The 20,981-nt window shown below is 40.2% G+C and overlaps 1 protein-coding gene across 3 annotated transcripts in view; it reads left to right on the top strand.

Moving 5' to 3' along the window:
• The window catches only part of LOC126484632 (uncharacterized), a 224,612-nt gene that overhangs the window by 192,914 nt on the left and 10,717 nt on the right, over positions 1–20,981 (top strand). For all 3 annotated transcript variants that reach the window (XM_050108222.1, XM_050108221.1, XM_050108223.1), the window contains one exon: positions 13,651–13,852. In XM_050108222.1, coding sequence (XP_049964179.1) covers positions 13,651–13,852 — 202 coding nt within the window. The remainder of the gene's footprint in view (positions 1–13,650; positions 13,853–20,981) is intronic.

A 20,981-nucleotide genomic window follows, 5' to 3' on the forward strand; every position in this document is an offset into this window, starting at 1 on the left:
TCTCGTCGTTGGCTATACCTCCTTTTCCTCCTTACGACAAGACGGCGGAAGACTGGTCTGATTATGAAAAACGTCTTCGACAGCACTTCTTGGCATTTCATGTCACGGACGAACAACCGTGTAAGTCTCTGTTCCTTTCCTGGATTTCACCTCAAATGTATCGGTTGTTGTTGCAATTGGCTCCTTTGAAGGATCCTGCGTCTTTGTCCTTTGCCGAAATGTGCTCACTTCTGTCTGTCTATTTTCAAAAGCAAACGCATGTGGTAGCCTCTCGTGTTGCCTTTTATCATTGTCAAAAACAGCCACATCAATCCTATCGCGCTTGGGCTGCTGAACTTCACGGCCTCAGTCGAAAGTGTCAATTTGTTACTGACGTTCACAAAGAATCCTATGCCGATTCCATGGTACGGGATATTATTATCCGGTCGGCGCCCGACAAAGAAGTTCGGCAACGTGCCCTTCAGTTGGCGAATCCGACTCTAGATAAAGTTCTCTCCATTGCGCAGTCTTTTGAAATTTCTCTCGCCGCTGGGGCGCAAATAGAGGTGTGGGGTGATGTCGGGGAAATACAACCTCTGTGCGCTGTTGACGACACGTGCGGCGCGTCCCCGCCGGCCGACGTGGCCACAGTGCGCTCCCACGCGCAGCCTCAGCCTAGCCGTAAACAACCCGCTAAGAAACTGCAGCAAAACCCCCGGCAACTTCCTTCATGTCCGCGGTGTTTTACGAAACATTCACGCGAGGATTGTCCCCAACGTTGGGCTGTGTGTCACAATTGCAAAAAGAAAGGTCATGTGTCTTCCTTTTGCAAATCTGACCGTATACGTGATGTTCATGAACATGACGCTGATTCTGATTCTGTGTTGTCTGTCAATTGCACTTCTTCCCTTTCAGGGAAGTTATTCCTCACTGTCCAAAGCCTTAGTCGAGATGTTCGCATGCAAGTGGATACTGGTTCTGCTGCCACTATAATTAATTCTCAGACGTATCTTCAGTTGGGTTCTCCACTCCTGTCACCTGTCACTCGGCAATTACGGACGTACAATAAACAGAAGATTCCTCTCTTGGCACAGTTTAATGCTGAGGCATCTTACAAATCTGTCGTTCGCACTGTTCCCATATTTGTGGTCGACCAGAGCAACGCAGAAAATCTTTTTGGTTTCGATGCCTTTTGCGTTTTTGGGTTCTCCATAGATGACTCTGTCAATATTGTCTCTGATGCTATTCCTTAAGCTCAACTGGATTCCTTGTCGACGATATTTTCGTCCCTTTTTTCTCCTGGATTAGGCCGTGCAAACGACTTTGAAGCTCATATCACGCTCAAACCCACTGCTTGCCCTAAGTTTTTTCGGGCTCGACCCATTCCTGTGGCCCTTCGTGATCGGGTAAAACGGGAGTTAGATCGTCTCACTACTTCAGGGGTCTTGCTTCCTGTCACTTCCAGTGAGTGGTCCTCTCCTGTCATTGTCGTTACTAAGCCAAATGGTGATATTCGTCTCTGTGGCGATTTCAAAGCCACTGTAAATGCTCAATGCCTCATCGACACTTACCGTATGCCCCGTCCTGAAGAACTGTTCACTAAACTTGCTGGAGGCCAGTATTTTTCTAAAATTGACCTGTCAGAAGCTGATCATCAACTTCCTCTCGACGCTGCTTCCCGACAGTTTCTGGTCCTTAACACGCCTTTCACACACAAAGAGGACACTAAACTGAATTTACTCTTTCTGCAGCCAAAGCACTGCTTATCTGCTTATGACAGCCGTTGTTTTGCCTAGGCTGTAAATCAGCAAATGACCAGAAACAACCATAATAAGAGCATAGCATGACATAGCACAAATATACAGAGTACACACACAGGAATTTTAAGTATCTGAACTGTATCAAAAATGCCAAGTACCATTAGTTTCTCCCAAGAGCACTGGGACAGCTCAGAGGGCACATCATTGCTGCTGCAGTGACCATTCATATCAGCAGCTAAAAGAAACAAGTGTGAGTAAGTGTGAGTAAGACGCTTACACTGAGGGTTCCATACAAACTTAATTACGTATGTATACAGTTCATTCATCCTGGGAATCGAAAATCTGCCTGTTATTGACATCGATACTGGCAAGAATTCCAAGACCGTATGAAAATATCTGACTAGTATTTTATCCGTATTCAGCCACTGTATTTGTGTTTATCGTAATAAATAGCAACCAGATCCAGAAAAGAAATTTTATTTCCTTAAGGAAATAAAGTTTCTTTTGGGGAACTGGTTGCTGATTATTTCAATAAATTCTTCAGACTAGCCTGGACATACAAAAAGAAGCAAGCAGGGGATTTCAGTTTATATTAGAGAGGGAGAAGATTTAAGAAAACATTTTTATTTACTTGCTAAAACATGACTACAATCTACATTTTATATTTGCATGCAGTAATGTTCGTCTATTACGCTTTCGATGGATGATGATGATGCAATGTATGTTCAAATGGCCAAAGATATTTTTATGTGATGTAATTAAAATTTAAGAAGTTTCACATTTTTTACTTTATTTGTACTGTGAAATCTTACTCCTTGCCGAATTTTATGATTTTAGGTGAACAGGAAATACCCTATAGGTTTTATAGATTGCAAGTATCTAAGTATGTGACACAAATGACCAAAACTTTTGATTGCATTGACTTAGAAGCTTTAATTTTTCTATGCCACCAAGGCACCATACAACCTAGTATACAACATAAATCTGAACTTGATATGCGTAACTGTCCCAGACAAAAAGGGTCTTAACAGACAGATGGACAAACAGACAGGCAGATAAAATAAAAAAAAATAAGACAAAAAACAATTTTTTTGTGTTATATAATTACTAAATAACATTTTTCAGATTTTTTTCGTTTGCTTCTTGACAAATTTCGTGATTCTAGGTCAACGGGAAGCACCCCATAAATTTGATGAGTGGGTTATCGAGTATCAAATTATATGATATTTGACTATCTTTTGATTGAACGACTTAGAAGCTTAAAATTTTTACGTCTTCAAGGGACCATAGACCTTAATATGTGACATAAATTTGAACTTGATATATCCACTCATTCCTGAGAATAATGGTTCTTAACAGTCAGACAGACAGCCAGACAGACCAACAACAGCAAAGCGATCATATAAGAGTTCTGTTTTTACAGATGAAGGCATGGAGCCGCAAATGGTGACGTCACGCTACAGATGACTTCCAGCAATCAGGGTTTTAATATAATGAAAAAAAACTATTTCTTACACATACATCATCTAATCACAATTCCTGTAGCAGAGTTCTTAAAACAATTTTTTAATATTGCACGTTTTAGTAACAATAGAACAGTCCCTTGTTTACTACCTGTTGTTGTCACAAAAATGCAAAGTATCTACTGAATGATGAAAACAAACATTTTCCTTGCACAAGGCCCACCTAAGAAAAGAAAAGGTAATGTATTCAGGAACTTCACGGTAGTTGCTAGTTTTATGTGGACAGGTTTTGGATTGAGGACATAGGCTATATACTTGTTAAAACTGACAATGAGATACAAAATGCTATACTGTGAAAAATGTCTGATATTGTTTTATTTCATGTAATTGGATCCAACAACAATAGCAAGGCATTGAAACCAGTAGGTAAATTGTTTCTCTCATCTTGTTTCCCCAGACAAATAATTTTAAACAAGAATTGGATACACACCAATATGTGCTGTTTTGTTTTCTTTCTTGCAGTCACTTTCCATTTTGGAAATTGTTAGGGAATTCAATGTTGCGAGATCCACAGTGTCCAGAGGTGTGCTGATAATAATGTCATGTAGAGGAAGGTGTTAGCAGATGAATGGCGAACACTGACTTCACTTAACACATACAGGAGTGCGGAGCAAATTGCCTCTGGCCAGAACACAAATTGTATATGTACAGCTAAAGAACATTCCAGTACAATGATTTTTCCCATTTCTGGATACTCCTAGAAAGTACTCTAACCGTATATAGAAATTAAAATTTTTCAGTTCAGGTGAGTTTTGAACTCACGACCCTCCATGCAACAATCTAGTACCATAACCACCACACTACAGTGACTGCGCTACTTGGCTTCTTCTGCGACATTGCTCCCTTCTTAAGAGAACAGCGTCTTGGTGTTACTTCCTCCTAGTCCGGGAACGAGTCATCGGTCCTGCATACTCCGACTCCCGATGCCTGGCGGTGATCTTCTTAGAACTTCCCCTTGTTGCTGGTTCTTCATTACCTTTCTGCTTGTTGCCTGTTGCTGGAGCTTAGAATTTACTCTGGGTTGCAGGATCCTTATAGGGCTTCATTCGAAGGACGTGGATCATATCTCTGATCTTTTGTCACCTTGTGTCGGGGTCGAAATCTTCAACTTCGTAAGTAACATCAGACAACTGTCTTACAACCTTATAAGGTCCAAAGTAGTGCCTGAGGAGGCTATCAGAGAGACCAACCTTGCAAACAGGAGTGAAGATCCAGACGAGGTCACCAGGCTGGTAAACAACAGGGCAGTGGCTCGTGTCATACCTTCGGCTATTGTTTTCTTGAGCCTGCAGCGTGCAGAGTAGAGCCAACTGCTGAGCTTCCTCAGTTGTGGTTAACACCTGGCCGATGTAGTCGTCGTCCACGTCATCAGGATATAACAGGAACACAGTGTCCATCATCATCGTCGCCTCATGCCCATGCACCAGGAAAAATGGCGTAAATCCTGTAGTGTCTTGTTGGGTGGTATTGTAGGCAAACGTCACGAAAGGTAGCAGCTCATCCCAGTTGCTCTGCTCAACATTGATGAACATTGATAGCATGTCAGCCAAGTTCTTATTAAGGCATTCAGTAAGCCCATTAGTTTGCGAATGCTAGGCAGTCGTCATGTGATGAGTAATGTTGCAGCGACGGCACAAGATTTGATTGAAATATTTTCCCTCGATCCGTAATTAACGACCTTGGGGCACTGTGTTTTAATACAATGTCTTCCACAATGAATGTGGCTACCTCGAAAGCTTCGGCTCTTTTCACGGCTTTTGTAATGGCATAGCATGTCAGATAATCAGTGAAAACAATAATCCATCTATTGCAACTAGCAGACGTTGGAAATCATTCGAGGAGGTCAATTCCAACATGCTGGATAGGCGTTTCGGCTGGTGGAATTGGTATGAGTTGGCCAGGTGGTTTCTGAGGACCTGCCTTTCTTCTCTGGCACTCTCAACAGTGCGACACATAGTCACGGACACTCCTAAATAAATCTGGCCAGAAAAATCTCTTGCGGATCCTATCGAATGTCTTAGTAAATCCTAAATGTGCAGCCTCATGTTTGTCATGAAATTTCCGTAGAACATCTAAGCGCATTTGTTTAGGAATCACTGGTAGCCACCTCTTTCGTCTTGTGTCAAGTTTTTCTTGCAAATTAATCCATCAACTACCTTAAATTGTCATTTCACATCCTCTGACCAATTTAAGGCAAGCATAATTTGAGATATCTTGGTGTCCTTCTGCTTAGCAGAGAGATCCTGGAGTGCAGCGAAACTATCACTATCTTCATCGAAGTCTTCGTGATCTTGCACAGGGCTTCTTGAAAGACAGTCGTCATCTTTGTGTTTTCTTCCACTTTTGTACACTATGGTAATGTCATACTCTTGAAGACGTAGTGCCCACCTGGTGAGTTGCCCTGTTGGATCCTTAAGACCTGTCAACCGACAAAGTGAATGATGGTCTGTAACAATTGTGAATGGCCTTCCATAGAGATACTGTCGAAATTTGCACATGGCCAAGATCACAGCGAGACATTCTCTTTCTGTAGTTGAGTAGTTTCTCTTGGCTTTTGTAAGTGTCGTAAAAGCATAGGCTATAACCTTCTCTTTTCCATCCGAAATATGCACCAGAACAGCACCGATCCCATACCCACTGGCATCTGTGTGTAGTTCTGTAGGTGCTCTCTGATCATACAGACCAAGTACAAGGTCAGTCATCAGAGCTTTTCGCAGCACATCGAAGGAATCTTGTTGATCACAGGCCCAGATAAATTTAGCATCGACTTTTAGCAACTCTTGGAGTGGCCTGGCTTTGATACAAAAGTCTTTGATAAAATGACGGTAATAAGAACACAATCTGAGGAAGCTTCTCACATCTCTAATACTTCTAGGAATAGGAAATTCCGTTATAGCTCTCACCTTTTCTGGATCTGGCCATACACCTTTGTTTGACAAAAGGTGCCCAAGTATTTTGATTTCTTTTGCTCCAAAGAGACACTACTAGCCCAGATAAATTTAGCATCGACTTTTAGCAACTCTTGGAGTGGCCTGGCTTTGATACAAAAGTCTTTGATAAATAGACGGTAATAAGAACACAATCTGAGGAAGCTTCTCGCATCTCTAATACTTCTAGGAATAGGAAATTCCGTTATAGCTCTCACCTTTTCTGGATCTGGCCGCACACCTTCGTTTGACAAAAGGTGCCCAAGTATTTTGATTTCTTTTGCTCCAAAGAGACACTTTCTTGGATTAAGTTACAGTCCAGCTTGTTAGAGACACTTAAGAACAGCCCTCAGTCTTTTTATGTGTTCATCAAATGTCTCTGAGAAGACTGTAATGTCATCTAAATAACAAAGACACATCTTCCACTTCAGGTGCCTTTGAAGATTGTCCATCATTCATTCAAAAGTTGCTGGTCCATTACACAAATCAAACAGCATTACCTTAAACTCATACGGGCCCTCGGGGGTGATGAATGCAGTTTTCTCACTATCAGGCTCATCTGCTTTAATTTGCCAGTATCCTGAGGACATGTCCGTGGTTGAGAAATACTTAGCCCCCTTCAGACAATCTAGTGTATCGTCAATTCGTGGAAGAGGGTAAATGTCCTTTTTAGTTACCTTATTAAGCTTCCTGTAATCAACACAAAAGCGCCAATTGCCATGCTTCTTTCTGACGAGAACCACTGGTGACGACCATGGGCTCTGCGAAGGCTGAATGATGTCATTATTTATCATTTTCTCTACCTAGTCGTGAATTATTTAATGTTCCATTGCTGACACACTACGCTCTCTGGCTTATTGGTTGATGGTCTCCAGTGCTAATCTGGTGCTTCACCATCGATTTGTCTAATTTGATCTTCACCTGTGGATTGAAGCATTCAGAGAGCTCTTGAAAAATGGCAAGTAGCTTCTTCTGTTCTGTAGTGAGATCTGGTGATAGTCGAGCTAGAAGATTTTGAATCATAGTGGTAGCACTGATTTCATCCACAGGCTCTGCATGGGAGGTTTCTATGACGCTCAGCTGTTCTGCAATTAACGGCTCAGCATTTGCTGTGCACATGCGTCTTGGAAGCATCTGCGGTTCTAGGCGACAGTTAACTATCCACAATTCACCAAATCCATTCTTAAACAAGACAACAGAGGCCCAAATGACCAAGTTATTCTTCAGTGGTATGCTTCTCTTTTATTCCGCTACAACATCCATGGGCTGATGCATGACAGCTACCTGTCTAGTGCTGACTCCAGGAATGATCACTTCATCCAGCACACATAGTCTCTGCACACTCGTATGCACATCTTCCTGTCCACAGTATCTCATCTCATCTAGCATAATCTTCGAGCGACCACAATCTATAATTCCTTGAGAAGCTTTCAAAAAGTCTCATCCGGGAATGATTTCATGGCTACACTCTTGTAAGATGATGAATTCTAAGGGCTGTGTATGGCCACTTATACCCACACGAATGACACATCTTCTTGTAGGTTTTACATATTTCCCATTAGCCACCTTCAGCAGCGACGTTTTGCGGTTGACGAATATGGTTTTCTGCAACTGGTAATAGTTGTTGTTGTGGTCTTCAGTCCTGAGACTGGTTTGATGCAGCTCTCCATGCTACTCTATCCTGTGAAAGCTTTTTCATCTCCCAGTACTTACTGCAACCTACATCCTTCTGAATCTGCTTAGTGTATTCATCTCTTGGTCTCCCTCTACGATTTTTACCCTCCACGCTGCCCTCCAATGCCAAATTTGTGATCCCTTGATGCCTCAAAACATGTCCTACCAACCGGTCCCTTCTTTTTGTCAAGTTGTGCCACAAACTCCTCTTCTCCCCAACCCTATTCAGTGCCTCCTCATTAGTTATGTGATCTACCCATCTAGTCTTCAGCATTCTTCTGTAGCACCACATTACGAAAGCTTCTATTCTCTTCTTGTCCAAACTATTTATCGTCCATGTTTCACTTCCATACATGGACACACTCCACACAAATACTTTCAGAAACGACTTCCTGATACTTAAATCTATACTCGATGTTAGCAAATTTCTCTTCTTCAGAAACGCTTTCCTTGCCATTGCCAGTCTACATTTTATATCCTCTCTACTTCGACTATCATCAGTTATTTTGCTCCCCAAATAGCAAAACTCCTTTACTACTTTAAGTGTCTCATTTCCTAATCTAATTCCCTCAGCATCACCCGATTTAATTTGACTACATTCCATTATCCTCGTTTTGCTTTTGTTGATGTTCATCTTATATCCTCCTTTCAAGACACTGTCCATTCCGTTCAACTGCTCTTCCACGTCATTTGCTGTCTCTGACAGAATTACAATGTCATCGGCGAACCTCAAAGTCTTTATTTCTTCTCCATGATTTTTAATACCTACCCCAAATTTTTCTTTTGTTTCCTTTACTGCTTGCTCAATATACAGATTGTATAGCATCGGGGAGAGGCTACAACCCTGTCTCACTCCCTTCCCAACCACTGCTTCCCTTTCATGCCCCTCGACTCTTATAACTGCCATCTGCTTTCTGTACAAATTGTAAATAGCCTATCGTTCCCTGTATTTTACCCTTGCCACCTTTAGAATTTGAAAGAGAGTATTCCAGTCAACATTGTCAAAAGCTTTCTCTAAATCTACAAATGCTAGAAACGTAGGTTATCCTTTCCTTAATCTATTTTCTAAAGTAAGTCGTAGGGTCAGTATTGCCTCACGTGTTCCAATATTTCTACGTAATCCAAACTGATCTCCCCCAAGGTTGGCTTCTACCAGCTTTTCTATTCGTCTGTAAAGAATTCGCGTTAGTATTTTGCAGCTGTGACTTTTTAAACTGATAGTTCGGTAATTTTCACATCTGTCGACACCTGCTTTCTTTGGGATTGGAATTTTTATATTCTTCTTGAAGTCTGAGGGTATTTTGCCTGTCTCATACATCTTGCTCACCAGATGCTAGAATTTTTGTCAGGACTGGCTCTCCCAAGGCTGTCAGTAGTTCTAATGGAATGCTGTCTACTCCCGGGGCATTGTTTCGATTAAGGTCTTTCAGTTCTCTGTCAAACTCTTCACGCAGTATCATATCTCCCATTTCATCTTCATCTAACTCCTCTTCCATTTCCATAATATTGTCCTCAAGAACATCGCCCCTGTATAGACCCTCTATATACTCCTTCCACCTTTCTGCTTTCCCTTCTTTGCTTAGAACTGGTTTTCCATCTGAGCTCTTGATATTCATGCAAGTGGTTCTTTTTTCTCCAAAGGTCTCTTTAGTTTTCCTGTAGGCAGTGTCTATCTTACCCCTCGTGAGATAAGCCACTACATCCTTACATTTGTCCTCTAGCCATCCCTGCTTAGCCATTTTGCACATCCTGTCGATCTCATTTTTGAGACGTTTGTAATCCTTTTTGCCTGCTTCACTTACTGCATTTTTGTGTTTTCTCCTTTTATCAATTAAATTCAGTATCTCTTCTGTTACCCAAGGATTTCTATTAGCCCTCGTCTTTTTACCTACTTGATCATCTGCTGCCTTCACTATTTCATTCCTCAAAGCTACCCATTCTTCTTCTACTGTATTTCTTTCCCCCATTCCTGTCAATTGTTCCCTTATGCTCCCCCTGAAACTCTGTTCAACCTCTGGTTCTTTCAGTTTATCCAGGTCCCATCTCCTTAAATTCCCAACTTTTTGCAGTTTCTTCAGTTTTAATCTACAGTTCATAACCAATAGATTGTGGTCAGAGTCCACGTCTGCCCCTGGAAATGTCTTACAATTTAAAATCTGGTTCCCAAATCTCTGTCTTACCATTATATAATTTATCTGATACCTTCTGATATCTCCAGGGTTCTTCCATGTATACAACCTTCTTTCATAATTCTTGAAACAAGTGTTAGCTACGATTAAGTTATGCTCTGTGCAAACTTCTACCAGACGGCTTCCTCTTGCATTTTGTAGCCCCAATCCATATTCACCTACTATGTTTCCTTCTCTTCCTTTTCCTACTGTCGAATTCCAGTCGCCCATGACTATTAAATTTTCGTCTCCATTCACTACCTGAATAATTTCTTTTATCTCATCATACATTTCATCAATTTCTTCATCATCTGCACTGCAGAGCTAGTTGGCATTTATACTTGTACTACTGTAGTAGGCGTGGGCTTTGTGTCTATCTTGGCCACAATAATGCATTTACTATGCTGTTTGTAGTAGCTTACCCGCACTCCTATTTTTTTTTATTCATTATTAAACCTACTCCTGCAGTACCCCTATTTGATTTTGTTTTCTTAACCTTGTATTCGCGTGACCAAAAGTCTTGTTCCTCCTGCCTCCAAACTTCACTAATTCGCACTATATGTAACGTTAACATATCCATTTCCCTATTTAAATTTCCTAACATACCTGCCCGATTAAGGGATCTCACATTCCATGCTCCGATCCGTAGAACGCCAGTTTTCTTTCTCCTGATAACGACGTCCTCTTGAGTCGTCCCCGTCCGGAGATCCGAATGGGGGACTATATTACCTTCGGAATATTTTACCCAAGAGGAAGCCATCATCATTTAACCATACAGTAAAGCTGCATGCCGTCTGCTTTCAGCCGTTCGCAGTACCAGCCCAGCAAGGCTTTTTTGGTTAGTATTACGAGGCCAGGTCAGTCAATAATTCAGACTGTTGCCCCTGCTACCACTGAAAAGGCTGACGCCCCTCTTCAGGAACCACACGATTGTCTGGCCTCTCAACAGATACCCCTCCGTTGTGGTCGCACCTACAGTGCGACTATCTGTATCGTTGAGGCACATAAACTTCCCCAACAACAGCAAGGTCCATGGTTCAATGGGGGGGGGGGGGGGGGGGGGGTTGTTTGTAGTAACAATAAACAGGGCTCAAAGCCCTCATACATTCAAATATGTTGAAATTGATTTACAATCATAATGTCTTTAGTGTGATCAGTCGTACACTGAGGTGACAAAAGTCATGGGATAGTGATATGCGCATATAAAGAGGCAGTAGTATTGTATAAAGATGAACAGAAAATACAGTTGTGTTAATATTTGTTCTTATCTGCTGATTAATTGTGGAACCACAACAAAACAAACTCACATGGTAGATGAATGAAACAACCAACGCTATCCTCAAAAATTAAACATAACCTTAGATAATGGTCTGTGGAACACACAAATTAAATTAAACTAAACTTCAGTGCTCTGCGGCCTGCAGTTTAAAGGGTATTGAAGCTTATACCCATAATCTGTGTCTACATCCCATGAAGACACTGAATGTGTTGTTTTTTTTTGTAAACCTCATGGTTCCAGATGAAATATTACTGTTTAACACATCATATTCAGGTAGCGCACCCATTTCTTCCTTTAAATGATGTAAGTTTCTTATAAAAAACCTAGAGAAAGTTTGTCCAGACTAAGTATAAAAATTAAACTATAGCTCACATTCAGATTTTTTAATGTTCAGAAATGTACAAAAAGTGATTTGATTGACATAATGAAACCTTCCAACAGAGTTCAGGATTACATTTGGATGATATTGACTTCTTGCCTCAATACTTCAGCTCACAACTGAGCAGTCATCTTCACATGATTATGCCTTTAAAACTTCAAGTTACACACAAAGAAACCTTTTTGAAATGACATCAATCTGTATTTATCACCAACTTTCATTACTTAACAATGCCCCTTGGACTATTTTCCTGAACTGTGGGATTCATTCCAAATCCACTGTGCAAACACGTCAGAGATATCACGAACAAATTCAGCAAATTTATTTCAGTGTCTTTGTGAATTAAATGCTTCAGAGACTGATTTTCATAATGAAAATGAGGTTGCTGCCATCCTTATGTTTATGTGGCTTGTCTAGTGCACTCCTGTTAAGTGGTTTATTACTGAATGTTTTCATACAGAGAGCGGCAGAAAGATCGGTTTTAAAGTACAAGAAACACAAATGTTAAGAGTGATAAAAATGTTTTATTGGTAATTACAGAATGGTACTAATGGAAATTAAAGAAAATAACATTGGAACAACAGATTTCATCAGTTTAAGATTTGAAGATGACGTCCTCCAAATGGTGCCCTTCTGTGATGAAACACTCTTCCAGTCTCGCACCAAAACTGTCAAAGATGTCCCCTAACATTGCAGGAGACTGGTTGGCGATTTCTTGAGTTATGACCACCTTACGTTCACTCAGTGTGTGGGGCTTGTGTGTGTAGACTCTTAATTCAAGAAACCCCACAAGAAAAAAATCACGAACGCTTAGATTAGGCAAGCATACTGGCCATGCAATATCCCCGAAACATGAGATTACTCAGCCACAAAAAGTCCATCACCTCATTTGTCTGTATGGGCAGTTGAGCCTTCCTGCTGGAACCACATCCTACTGTGCACTAAGCATTTTCTCCGAAGTTCAGGGATCAGGAAGTTTTGTAACATCAACAGATAACATTGCGAATTGACCGTAACAGTTTGACCACCCTCTTCAAAGAAGTATGGCCCAATGACACAACTTTTTGTTACACCACACAGTGACCTTAGAACTATGCAGAAAACGTTCATCAGTTCTTCAGGATTTGTAGCTGACCAATAATGCAAGTTCTGTTTGTTTACATAACCGTCCAGATGAAAATGCACCTCGTTGCTTGCCAAGAAAATTTTTTCACCTGTCATCAAATCAATCATATGCTCTGAAAATGCTTTTTGCATTGCATAGTCATTGGGCTTTAACTGCTGAACAATAGCCATTTTGTATGGATGGACATGCAGATCAGACCGCAACATTCGTCTTACTGGGCGGTCAGACATATGCAAAGCAGCAGCTTGTTTACGGGTTAGCTGCCGAAGACTGGCTTCCCCAGCTTCTCTTACTCTATCAATATTCTATGGCATCCAGCCTGATATTGGACAGCCTGTTGCCTCCCGTTTCAATGCTGAACCAGTAGCTCTGAAATTACTCAACCACAGCATAATTGTGTTGCATGTTGCAACATTTCCTCATGGACCTAAATTAAAATGCCTGCAGAACTGCCGCTGCACAGCAACACAGGAATTGCTACTTTTAAAAAATACCTTAACGCACCCGACTCCAAACTTAATGCGTAATGTTCACAGTAACTAGCAATCTGTCTTTCCCTACATTGTTGCATGAATAATTACAACTGATCTCTTTTCTACCTCTTGTCTGTTGCAACCACTTTTGCATGTGTACTTATTACTTGCATGCAAGCAGTTCAAATATTCTGCCTTCACCCATTCTCTTTCTTCTGTTGAATAATTTTTCTGTCTTTCTCTACTTCATATTCCCATCTGTACAACGTTTTTAATCTGTAAAACTATAATTTATCTATAAGATGCTTTCTTTCTTGTTTATATTGTAGCTAATCACCTTACTCAATGTGTGATATTTTCAGGAGCACCAGCATTGCTTTTTAAGGATTTGTGTGTCCCAAGGGAAGTGGATGACAGTACAACTTTAAGTGCAGACCTTTTCCTAAAGCCGGAGTACCTTGGTGCAGTGGACATTGCTGCTGAGTCAGCCAGACAAATCCTATTTGCACGTTGGACACATGCTGTTGTTGCACTTGTTCCTGAATTTTTAACTAGATTTGTAAGGTATGGATTGTATGTAATTGTACAGGTACTTGTAAGTTCTTGTGAGATAAAACTTATTCACGCGTTTCCTGATGAAACATATATCATGAAAATTGCATTTTACTTCATCATTGATGTGTTGTGGGATCCCATTGGCACAGTTATCAATAGAGCAACATGTATGAGTCCTATTTCTCATATCTTATCTTCATGGTCCTTACATGCAGTGTATGTTGGCAGCAGTAGAATTGTTCGGCAGTCAGCTTCAGAGGCCAGATATCTAAATTTTCTCAATAATGTTTCTTGAAAAGAACATTGCCTTCCCTCCAGAGATTCCCATTTGAGTTCCCGAAACATCTCCGTAACACTTGCTTGGTGTTTGAACCTACTGGTAACAAATTTAACTGCTTCGATTGCTTCATTCAGTCCGACCTGGTACAGTTCTCAAACACTCAAGCAGTACTCAAGAATAGTTCGCACCAGCATCCTATATGCAGTCTCCTTTGCATGTGAACCACTCTTTCCTAAAATTCTGCCAGTAAAGTGAAGCCGACCATTTGCCACCCCCACCACAGTTCTCACATACTTGTTCGACCTCATATCACTTTGCAGTGCTATTCCCAGATATTTAAATGACTTGACTGTGTCAAGCAGGGCACTATAATACCGTATCTGAGCATTACAGGTTTGATCTTCCTACTCATCCGCATTAACTTACATTTTTCCACATTTAGGGCTAGCTGCCATTCGTCACACCAACTGGAAACTTTGTCTAAGTCATCTTGTATCTTCGTACAGTCACTCAACTTCGACACCTTACCATTCACCACATCATCATCAGCAAACAACTGCAGATTGCTGCCCACCCTGTCAGCCAAATCATCTATGTATATGGATAACAACAACGGTCATATCACACTTCCCTGGAGCACTCCTGATGATACCCTTGTCTCTAAAGAACGCTTGCCATTGAGGGCAACACACTGGGTTGTATTATTTAAGAATTTTTAGCCACTCACATGTCCGTGAACTCATTTCATATGCTTGTACCTTCAGAAACAGCCTATAATGGGACATTGCGTCAAATGCTTTCTGGAAATATAGAAGCTGCCTGTTGCCCTTCATACATAGTTCGCAGTATATCATGTGAGAAAAGGGCAAGTTGAGTTTCGCATGAGTGCTGCTTTCTAAAACCCTGCTGATTCATGCACATAAGTTTCTCAGTCTCAAGAAAGTTTATTATATACAAACTGAGAATATATGCAAGGATTCTGCAGCAGACAGAAGTTAGGTATATTGGTCTGTAATTTTGTGGGTCCATTCTTTTACCTTTCTTATACACTGGAGTCACCTGCACTTTTTTCCAGCCGCATGGGACTTTAGGCTGGGCTAGAGATTCATGATAAATGCAAGCTAGGTAAGAGGCCAATGCCGTAGAGTACTCCTTGTAAAATTGAACTGAGGTTCCATCCGGACCTGGTGATTTATTTGCTTTCAAATCTTTCTGTTTCTCTGTGCCTGGTATGCTTATTACTATGTTGTCCATACAGGAGTCTGTCCAATGGTCAAATGACAGTATGTCTGTACGATTTTTCTGTGTGAAATTTAAAACTTCGGTTTTTGTTTTGCTATCTTCGGTTGCCACACCAGACTGGTCAACAAGGGAACTGAATAGATACCTTAACCTGCTGAGCGATTTTACATACAACCAGAATTTTCTCAAGTTCTCTGCCAGGTCTTTTGCTAAGGCATGACAGTGGTAGTTGCTGTATGCTTTGCGCATAGATCTTTTCACAGACGCACAAATCTCTACTAACCTTCACTTGTCATTATTTTTGCGTTTCCTTTTGAAGTGAGAGTGCAACAGCCTCTGCTTCCTCAGCATCCACCAAATTTCATTATTAAACCATGATGGGTCTCTACCATCCTTTATCCACTTACTAGGCACATAAGTCTCCAGACTAAAATTTACAATTTGCTTAAACTTTGCCCATAATTCCTTTCCATCCATCTTACTGGAACTAAGTGATGCCAATTCACTGTTTGAGTGAGAAGTTAATAACTGCTTATCTTCTCTATCTAGAAGAAACACCCTTGTAGCCTTCTTGACTGATTTATTAGCTTTCGTATTCATAGTTACTATAACGCCATCATGATCGCTAATCCTCGCTTCTATACTGACTTTTATGTGAAGCTGAATAATGTTTGTGAATTTATCAGCTACTTTTTCTTCTGTGAATTTGCATTTGTGTACACACAGTATATGAAGTTACAGACATTTTGTCTAGACTGATTTTAATTTTCCTAGTGACTTTAATTTTCCTAGTGTGAACCCTCAGTTGTCTTATGGAAACAATGTGTATATGTCAGCAAAATGTAAAAATCTGAAGATAATGGAAGGTATCCACTATAAAGGGGTAAGACTGGCTGCTGGATCCTACAGGACCACTGAGCCACCACTATCCATCCAGTTGGAACTCCTCATAAAGTGTTTGGCAGTTCTTGTCCAACACACAGTCACTAGTATTCCACCTGCTTAATTGCTCACCTGTAAAAATTCCATTCTCTAGTCACCCATGGATAATAGCCATATCATATCTCAGTGAAAACAGATCTAGTGTTACTTCAAATGGATCAGATTCCAGTTCTTGCAAAAGAGTGGAGCTTCCATTATTGACTCTTGAGGCCCAAAATGAATGTGTATGTCCTTAAATATAAGAGGGATAGTACTCTGGCACTGATTTATAAAAAGAGGATTTACAGTATCTTCTGCCAGCACTTCAGTAATGTAACAGCTTACACTCATGAATGTAAGCAGAGGAGTTGCCTTGGCTGCTCCATAGATTTACCTTATAGTGCCTTCGAGAGCTGACTACTAGATGAATGTACGAAGGTGTGCTGAAAAGTAAAGACTCTGATTTTTTTATGTGAAAACTTTGAAAACTTTTTAAATAAAACAAATGTTATTAACATTCTACTTCTTTATTCTTTATGTCTGCATATTTATTTCTCAGCATAGTCAACCTGGTGGCAAACACATTTCTCCCAACGAGAGACCAGATTGTGCACTGCTTCATCACTATGAAAGTGAAGCCCCCAAAAGTATTCTTTAAGTTGTGGAAACAGATGAAAATCAGATGGGGCCAAGTCGGGACTGTATGGAGGATGATTGATGACATGAACCATTGTTGCAGATGTTGCAAAACTCGAGTGTGGCCAGGAACTGTTATGCTGAAGGAGAGGATGCTCCATGTTTGGACCAACTCTTTGAATTCGTAACTCGATTACAGCAAGCTGTTACTCACACACTGACATAGAACTTATATTACAGATCACCATGTTACACGTAACAATCCAGACCCCTGTAGTGGCAGTTGGTTGCAAATATGTGGACATGTAGAATAAAGACATAGAATGTTAATAACATTTTATTGGTTTAAAAAGCTTTAAAAGTTTTCACACAAAAAATTCAGAGGCAGCACACCCTCATATCATGTGGAATGCTGATGTACATGCTGTCTTGAGGTCATGGGAAGAGATGAGATTTATTTGAATTACAAAATCTCTTTGCTCTTATTCTGAGAGTGCACTCTAAGGTGTCCAGATCATGTATCCAGCACAAAAATCTGTCTACAGGTCAGGAATGAAGGCAGTCAAGTTTAGGCTTGCTCTACACACTTAAGGTGTTTAGCAGTGTTCTGAGCACTCTGCTGTGAATGTCGTTGCCAGTGTGAGTGTTAAATATGATTATAGTGAGTTACTTAGTAAATTTTTATTCCATTTGCTGTGATTTGTCATTGCTGGTGGTGGTAAATGACAAATTCTATATAAGCAAGCAAGAGAGATAATTTACAGGGTACATACGTTCTTCGAGTGCAAAGTACGTGTACGTGCCCACCACAACTGGCCCTTGGAACCAGTAACACTGCCTTGAATTGTGCAACCCACCATTTTTCATGAATCAAACTAAAGCGCATCTGGAACACAGCACACACCCCTTTGTGTACTCTAAGTAGGAAGGATATGATACTCTTTAAAGGATACCAAGTCATATAGGAATTTGGAGGGGGGAGGGGGGATAGCAGTCAAGGAGATATACGTGATAGCTACTTAATAACGACTGTGGCAAATTGTAAAGTACGCCTACGTGCAGTGTTCACCGGGCCATGCAAATGAGAAATGAGAACCTGAAGTCAATATAAACAACCCCTTATCAAAGTGTAGTTCTTTACAGCCACTGAGACAAAATGGAATCCTATTAAGTTGCCTGGGCACTGCCCTTTGACACAGGGTCCCACCTGTGCAGTGCATGATTGAGATAATAACCATTGGTTACACCTTTATTTTGTATGAAAGTCTGAAACAGCTATTGGTCGTTTGTCTCTCCTCACCAAAGTGTTGGGAGGGAGCAATTAAAATGTTGCAGCCTAGCTTTAGGTGTGCTGTACTGACACTGATAACTGCCCTGTCATATCCATTTTAAAACAAATGACATAAAATGAAAGAAACTACCATAAAATGAGGCTACTTCAACCATTGGGGTAACACAAGCCATTTTGCAAGGCAATCTTTAAATACTGCTATTGGCATCATTGTCGTGAGCTTGGAAGGTTTTGTTGTTGCTGTTGTGTGTGTAAGTTTTTCTCTAAGTCTTGGAAAATAGGTTGACAATCGAAGGTAAATTTACATAATCACTTTTCTTCCAGATAAATTTTAGCACAGTTTTTTATCCATCAAAACATTTCTTGCTGTAATGGTGTTCCCCAACAAATTTTAATGCCACCACTTTCCAACATAACCTCAAACAATACTTTAATTCTTTTGCTACTTCACAACATTTGTTTCCAAAACAGTTCTTTTTTAGTGTTGAAAAGTTTGCAGTCATGTCATATATGGGCAACATATGCCACCTGCAAAAGAGTGGTTTTTGTTACCCCATACTATAGAGTATAAATCTAAAAGAAATAATTGCCATGTTGTCACTTATTTTATGAAACAGTATGGTCCAAAAGTATCAAAGACATGTTGGCGTTTGAAAATATTAAGATTATACCGAAGGTAGATTTAAAAAGTTGTAAAAGCAATGCAGAATGGTCTTGCATTTAGGCAGGCTTCTGAAAATTCTCCATTGAAGAGCAAAATGTGTGAGGGTGGGTGGAGATTGGGGATCCCCGTTAGTAGTGTTTGATATCGGGTTGGTTGTCGAAGGCCTATCTTGACTGAAGTGGATGGAATGAATAGTGATTTAAAGACAAAATGCCAAGCCCTGATTTTGCTGAAGGATTCATAAAGAGACACAATATCACCCTTACTAATCGTCTGCACCAAAATATTAAGACAACTGGGAAGCTGTGAGCAAAGAAACAATGAACAGTTAGTTTGATGAAGCTCATAGTCTAGCTTTTGGACCTTGACCAATGCACGATAGTGAATTATGATGAAACAAACAGGGCAAATGACCATCAAAAAGGGAGGATTACAGTTAGAAAAGACACATGCCATCCTGAAGTCATTAGTGATTACTCGAAGTTTTTAAGCACATCAGTTAAGTTTTCGAGAAGTGCTGATGGAATCCTACTTTTTTCTTATATCACTTTTAAGGCAGGAAATCTGTATTACATATAGACCAAAAATTACCAAAGGGTGCTGTCTATAAAAGATTAAGAGTTGACAATTTACCCTAGAAATATATGAAGACTTGTACATGAATATAGCAGTTCTGTGTTTTCGACAAGAAGGTTGTTAAGATTCTGGTAGGGGATAACCTGGCAAGCCACTTATCACCACATATCACTGAAGAATGCAAGAAAAACATCAAGTTTGTACTGCCACCCCCATATAGTACACACTACACACTGTACCCAACCACTAAATGTAGCTTTCTTTTGGCCATTGTAACGAAAGTGACATGACATTTTACATGAATTGAAAAATAAGAACTGTGACGCTATGTTTAAAGACAAGTTCCCTCGACTTCCGATGAAGTGTGTTGTTGGGTTAGGTGAAGAAACCATCAAGAACAACTTGAAGTTTGGTTTTAAAGCAGCAGTGGTTGTGCATCTAGACTGGAAACATTTTCTGAAGAGGCCTCCAGGTAGTAAATTTAGAACTATATGAAAATTTTTGTTCTAGCAATAGTCATTTGAAGGTTTTCTACAAGAGAGCAGACCCAACCCATCTAAGTACAGAAGAAAAGGAAACTTGATATTCTAGCTGGAAGAGGCACTGAAGGAGTAGAAATTTTGGAAGCACAAGACTACAACTTTGCACCTAAAGTAAGCACTTCAAGAAAGAGAAGTATAAATGCCCCAGTAATTCAGATTCAGGAGACAATAATGTGGAGTTCTCACTGCAGAATGCCAGTAATTCAGATTCAAGAGATGATAATGGGGAGTTTTTGCTGCAGTATTCTCATTCAGATCTAATTCTAAGTAATTCGTCTGATTCTTGTTTTAATATAGAAAAGGAATTCCTGTTGTGACAAAGGAAAGGAAAGTGCGAATATATGATGTTAAACCTGACGTTTGTGCTATTGGCACTCTTACAGTTGACGAAGAGACAAAATGGGAAATATTAAAAATCTGTTTTGCCATCGTAATAAAAATAAACCTGAGGAAAAAGTGTAAAGGTGAAATTTTTTCAGAAAAGCTCCAAATCACTGGGAAATGACTGTGTTCCCAATAGTGTATGATGAGATAGATGTACACATCTAAAATGTTGTCAGTGTTGTGCAGCCTATAACAGTTCATAGGAGATGCTATATATTCCCTTTTGCAAAAAGTGAACTTTAATAAGCCAAAATTGCAGCAAAAAATCTTGAGCTTCATTTGTAATAAACTTGATCTGAAAAATGGCAGGTTCCTGGCAGTGATAGTCTTTGGAAGTTCCTTGGCTTTTTGTTGACACCAGTTCGTTTTTTTCAGTTTGACATTTCTGCTTCAGCCCTTGAAAGTGTGTTTTCTTTTCAGCGGAGGATTGATCTTGAGCAAGAGATTGTTACGCATCCCACTTGACATTTATGAGGTTCTTAATCTCTTCATTGTTGTCATCAAATCAGTAATTTTACTTCTTTGCATCAAAACCAATGACCTCCTCTGCAGTCTTCGTGATAATGTTTTTTAAGTCGTCCGGTTTTGTTCAACACCTGTTC

The sequence above is a fragment of the Schistocerca serialis genome, chromosome 6 (genome assembly GCF_023864345.2).
Source record: "Schistocerca serialis cubense isolate TAMUIC-IGC-003099 chromosome 6, iqSchSeri2.2, whole genome shotgun sequence".
NCBI lineage: Eukaryota > Metazoa > Arthropoda > Insecta > Orthoptera > Acrididae > Schistocerca > Schistocerca serialis.